This window comes from Clupea harengus, chromosome 26 (genome assembly GCF_900700415.2).
Source record: "Clupea harengus chromosome 26, Ch_v2.0.2, whole genome shotgun sequence".
Taxonomy (NCBI): Eukaryota; Metazoa; Chordata; class Actinopteri; order Clupeiformes; family Clupeidae; genus Clupea; species Clupea harengus.
Genome location: NC_045177.1, coordinates 8849842 through 8855466, shown reverse-complemented (window position 1 = coordinate 8855466; position 5625 = coordinate 8849842). Strand labels below are relative to the sequence as shown.

General features: G+C 45.3%; 1 protein-coding gene across 1 annotated transcript; it reads left to right on the top strand.

Moving 5' to 3' along the window:
- The first annotated feature begins 237 nt into the window (after positions 1-237).
- On the top strand, positions 238-4632 carry nptx1l (neuronal pentraxin 1 like). The gene is made up of 5 exons (XM_012818527.3): positions 238-800; positions 1230-1437; positions 2239-2483; positions 2704-2883; positions 3412-4632. Exons 1-5 carry the CDS (start codon positions 387-389, stop codon positions 3631-3633), a joined length of 1269 nt encoding a protein of 422 aa, XP_012673981.1. The 5' UTR covers positions 238-386; the 3' UTR covers positions 3634-4632.
- The last annotated feature ends 993 nt before the right edge of the window (positions 4633-5625 follow it).

Below are 5625 nucleotides of genomic sequence, written 5' to 3'. Positions count from 1 at the left end.
GTCTAGATTAGTAATATAATGAATACTTTTCAACATTAAATCAGGGTAGGCTATTAACAACCCGGACTGCATTGCTCTCCTCAGGCAGAAATGGCACGCTATTACATAAACGATTTGTTGATACGGCGCACTTCCGCTATCTACGGATTTATCGTGCACTACCTTAAGAAGGAGGACGTGCACGATTAAACGGCGAGAACATGCTTCCCCCCCTAGAATGATGCAGCGCGCTACTCTCTCTGAGCCCTATAAAGGCGGGTACGCGCAGAGTAGAGCACCAGTTTCAGTGGACAGCTCCGTGCAGCAGCTCCTATGCGCATTTCGCTGACCGAAAAAGAAAAGTCAGAAAAAGGGGGATTGAATACGATCTAAAGATTTAATTCACAATGGAGGGGATCTCTTGGAGATTGTTTTTACTTTCTTTGGTACTTTTGGAGGGGTCTACGCAAGATTTCGGACAAACGCAGTTCATCTGCACGTCGGTGCCCAAGGATATGGACTTGTGCGCGGCCACTATGCAGAACAGTGGCCCCGCAGAGGATCTGAAGACCACTGTCATGCAGTTGAGAGAAACCGTACTTCAGCAAAAAGAGCTAATCATGAACCAAAAAGAGACGATCAGGGAACTAACGTCCAAGTTGTCTCGGTGTGAGAGTCAGAGTCTCCCGGAGCCTGGAGCAGGGGGCAGGAGAAAAGAACCAGGCAACACTATGGGGGATGTATCACGGGGTCCGTCCGATACACTGGCCCAACTGGGGCAGACGTTACAAACCCTGAAACAGAGACTGGAGAACTTGGAGGTAGGTGTTTAAGTTACTTGTACGTAACATTGAAATACGGAGGTGTTGTGTCACTTTCGGCTGCACAGAGTGATTAGATCTACTGGCACAACACATGCAGCATGACAATATTGGCCATACATTGAACGCCACTTATATATAGACTACTGCGGCAATCATGAAAAGCTCTTCTAGCACTACAAAGTAACGCCTTTTTTCAGTCCGGTAAAACCAGACAAATCTAAGCGAACGGATGGCCTCGTGGTTGGTAATTTCAGGTATTTAGTGCAAATGGGTTGTAAACAAACCAAGACAGTAAGCCCTAAAGGTGATAATCTGGCGTTACCCTCGGAGCAACCTTGCACGTGTTTATTGTGTTTATTTACTGAGGGTTACAACCTTTCCTTAATTCGTATCATCCTCTCACCACGTCTTCTCTGTACCCCTCAGCAATACAGCCGAGTCAACAGCACAGCGCAGTCAAATAGTCTGAAAGACCTACTCCAGAACAAAATAGACGACATGGAAAAACAGGTCCTGCTCCGGGTCAACACGCTGGAAGAGACCAAAACTGGGCCGAGGAATGACACGGACCAGCGAAACAAAGTGGAGTCAACTCTGACCAAAATCCACGACAGAATCACAGGTCTGGAAAAGGGTGAGTGCGGCGGAACGGCGGACTTTCATTTTCAAAGCCAGGGAATATCAGAGCAAATCACAAAGCATATCCCAGTAGGCTGTAAGTCGGTATACTGTCGGTATGGCTATTGGGAGTTATATCCGCCTAATAAGGTATGGGCTGTCTGTGTAACCTAACTTAAAATCTACAGGGAAGCTAAAACAAATCTAAATTGATGGTCAAAGAATCATTGTGTTACGCAAAATATGTTTAAAGTTGCAGGCATGTTAGTTTGCCCCATCGCGCTGTCGCAGCGGACCCTGCGCGGGTGGGGAGGGGGAGCTGCATTGCTTTGCATATTTCTCCTCACATTAACTCTCTCGCGTATCTGGTATACATACCCAACGTCACATGCAAAGCCTTAACGTTTTGGTCAATCGTGGTGGGCCAACGACCTTTATCTCAATCTCAGGGATGTGTTTCATCGTATTTTAATATTGAGTGCACTGAGCGCTGACGATGAAAGTTTGTGCGTGGATCAGCTCTGTCAGATGTACTAAGATATCACGCGCCGTTTGCTCATTAAAGACAAGCATGGTGTTTTTTAGGAATGCAGTGAGCATGGGATAAAGGAGGATAAGCGCGCTCTCTCGCCTGTCCACACCTGTCAAAACTATAGCCTTTGATATGTAGCTGTGAGAATGAATTAAGACGTGGCCGTGAGTTAAAGACCACGGCACTGGACTAACGTAGACATTCATGGTGGGAAAGAAACTACGGGCACATCAAACTTCTAATAAACAATCTGACAGTCTTGTACGTCTTCTCCTCTGATTACAGGTCCAAAAGGCAACAGACCACTGGACAAGTTTCAGCTGACTTTCCTTCTGCGAACCAACTACATGTATGCGAAGGTCAAGAATAGCCTACCAGAGATGTACGCCTTCACCCTCTGCATGTGGATTAAATCCAGTGCGTCGCCAGGCGTTGGCACTCCATTCTCCTATGCGGTCCCGGGGCAGGCCAACGAGCTGGTGTTGATTGAGTGGGGGAACAACCCTATGGAGATTCTCATCAATGACAAGGTAATCACTGCGTGATGTCAATACTAGTGTGGCCTGTTCCTTGAAAGGAGCACCCAATTGCAACAGTGTATACGTAGACAAGGCTGTAGTCAACTTTGAAGGTGTCGTCTTCTAAAAAGTGGACCACTGTTAAAGGCAAACTAATGTATACTCTTGCACGTTATCTGTAGAACTGTTCCATTTACTATCCAGTAACCGTGTAACACCTTTTATATGACAGGTGGCAAAACTACCTTTCCAAATCAACGATGACAAGTGGCATCACATCTGCGTCACCTGGACCACAAGAGACGGGGTGTGGGAAGCCTATCAGGATGGGGTTCAGCGTGGCAACGGCGAAAACCTGGCCCCTTACCACCCTATTAAACCTCATGGAGTGCTCGTGCTCGGACAGGAGCAGGTGAGAGACGGCGATTAAAAATCCTTGCGATGGTATCTTACATTGCTCCAGGGATACGTTCTTTCCTCCCGGATCTGATTACATAAAAGGCTCCTAAAATGTCAATGTTTTTCAAGCCTAATGTGAAACGTTATTTCTGAACGCTGATATCTGATAACGGATAACCCAGGGCAAGGAATTACCTTCATGTTCACAACGCGCGCTTTTCTCCCTGCGTAATTAGATCATTTAGACCTTGAAGCGCCTGTCAAATAACCTGGCAATCTAATTAAGGATTTTAAGCAAAGCAAAGATGATTTACTTGACCAAGCATTGGTCATTACATACTCTACAAGTTATTGCATAGATACAGAAGCATGATACACGCTATCGTACTATTTGCAACACGTAGATGTTAAGTATAGCCTATGAACCATCAAGCGTATAGTGTTATGGTGAAGGCTGATTTAGCATGATTTTTTAATGAGTAGACGGAGAAACTAGACGTTGTCTAACTGAATCTCATTGTGTGTTTTTTGAACCACATAGGATACACTGGGAGGAGGTTTCGATGCAACTCAAGCATTTGTTGGTGAGCTGGCCAATTTTAACGTGTGGGACCGTAAGCTGACAACGGGGGAAATTTACATGCTGGCCACCTGCAACAACAGAGCGCAGGTTGGCAACGTCTTTGGGTGGGCAGAGACCAGCATCGAAGTATTCGGTGGAGCGACGAAATGGCCATTTGAGCCTTGTCGTCCGCTCAACTGAACAGCACTACGGCAAACGGAAAAATCCAGTCCGAGATACTTGTTTCTGAGCTTCTCATCTTTCTTGTCTTCATTTGACGTTGAAAAAAAAAAGAACAAAAGTTAACATTGATTTAAAAGGTGAGCGAAAAGCTGGGATTTCTATTCATAATTAAATATTTATGTGCAAAACAAGCAAAAGTTTTTGGTCTTGAAAAAAAAAATATTTTCCTGTGCAATGTCTTGGAAATCTCAGTGAGACAGTGTTGGTATTGATTACTTTTTGATTTGGAGTTCGTTTTAATTTTTTGCAAGCGCACTCAAGCTTTGGTTTCGCTTATTTTTCTCTTGGACCGGCAGCTGGGCATCTGAAGCCTTACTGTACGTTGGACAATATCTCAACACAGAAGTGGAAAACATCGCCTTCTTCTTGATACAGAAATCAAAGCCGACAGTCCAACCGACAGTATTTGAGAAAGACGGCAAGAGTTCATTACTGCACTTAATGGCACCCCAACCTCTCCGGAACTTGCACTGTGACTGACTTGCGTGGTAGACAGGGATGAAGGACGATGCAATGACGGATTGCACCTACTTTACTCGTTCTCGTTGTTTGCTTCAACGTGTTTCTGTAAGAATGTCTAAAATTGCCAACATGCTACAAGCCTGGGTGCCTTGGGCTGGTACAAATATTCAGCACATTTCGTTATCATTTGCATATTCTATGTATGATTTACTTTCTTTGAGAGAGAAATTGTCGTAACTCTATTCAATGTACTTACTGGCGATTTGTTAAAGGACATGGCGTGTATCGGCAAGTGTTTGTACACTGTATTAGGAATGTTCTCTGTATAGTAACAGCATGACTGACAAAATGCTGCAACAGCATCGTCGACCAATGCTTTTACTATCCTTCCAGGTCAGGTCGGGTCTTTTTTACTGTATTGTTATATGCTCCAAGCATGGCACCACTGAAAGATAAAAAGATCTAATTTTTGTAATAAAATTGTGATACATAATATATTTTATTCCTGGTCTCATTGAGAATTCACCAGGACCTATACATCAAAAAGAGAAAGTGTGTGTGTATGTGAGTGAGTAGGAGTGGGAGAGGAAGTGAAAACAGAAAAAGGGACAGGGAGAAAGAGAAAGAGAGAGAGAGAGAGAGAGAGAATATAGCCGTTCATTTTGTCAGAAGACCATCGTATTGCAGACAGGTGCCTTGCAACACTACTAACTCATATGAAGGTCAAAGGGCATTGCCGTGGAAACGTTTGGTACATCCTTTGCACAGGTGTGATTGGGAGATGCGACTGTGTTTTTGTGTCAGGGAGGTGTTGGCCTCCTTTTCACTGGCTGCGGAATTACGATCACTGGCAGCTCTTTTGTTGTGTGCGTGTGTGTGTGAGTGACGGAGCTCTCCGTGCTGCATTGCCACCGGTGCCGCCGCTGCTGCCGCTGCTGCTACCGCTGAGGATGATGACACCGCAGAGGCACCCTGAGAAAACGCCTCGTCATATCCCTCTCTCATCATCAGACCAACCAAATAAAAATGAGCACCAAGCTCTTGCACTTCTCAAACATCATGCAAAACCGTGAGCGGCAGTTAGCTCGTGCGATCCATGCTGCAGTGTTATGGTGCAACACACACTACCTGACTGATGATGTTTACAGCCTCGCTCAGACTTGCTTAAAAGCAACTACCTTCTCGGGCATGTGGCTGTTTTTTCTTCTGGGCAAGACGGCATGCTACTTGTGGCACTCTTTAGTGTGGGTTTAGACCTCCATCATCTTGCATGGGGCACAGTCAACCTGACGGTGGAAATCACTGTTGCAAGCGAGAGACTTTAGAAATGACAACTGTGACCTCGTCAGTCTATAGTACTATCTTCAGTGCCCAAGGGTTAACGCCAAAGGCCGAAGCCCATAAAGGAAGACCTCAAGGGCACATGATGGAACTGAATGACTCATGCACTGGACCTCTGTTCTCTCTCTCTCTCTCTCTCTCTCTCTC

What these genes read in the sequence shown, in the direction of transcription:
- nptx1l (XM_012818527.3), top strand. Translation starts at nt 387, where the DNA reads ATGGAGGGGATCTCTTGGAGATTGTTTTTACTTTCTTTGGTACTTTTG. An exon ending in AGATTCTCATCAATGACAAG is followed by an intron (nt 2,484 to 2,703) that starts GTAATCACTGCG and finishes TTTATATGACAG; the next exon opens with GTGGCAAAACTACCTTTCCA. An exon ending in TCGTGCTCGGACAGGAGCAG is followed by an intron (nt 2,884 to 3,411) that starts GTGAGAGACGGC and finishes TGAACCACATAG; the next exon opens with GATACACTGGGAGGAGGTTT.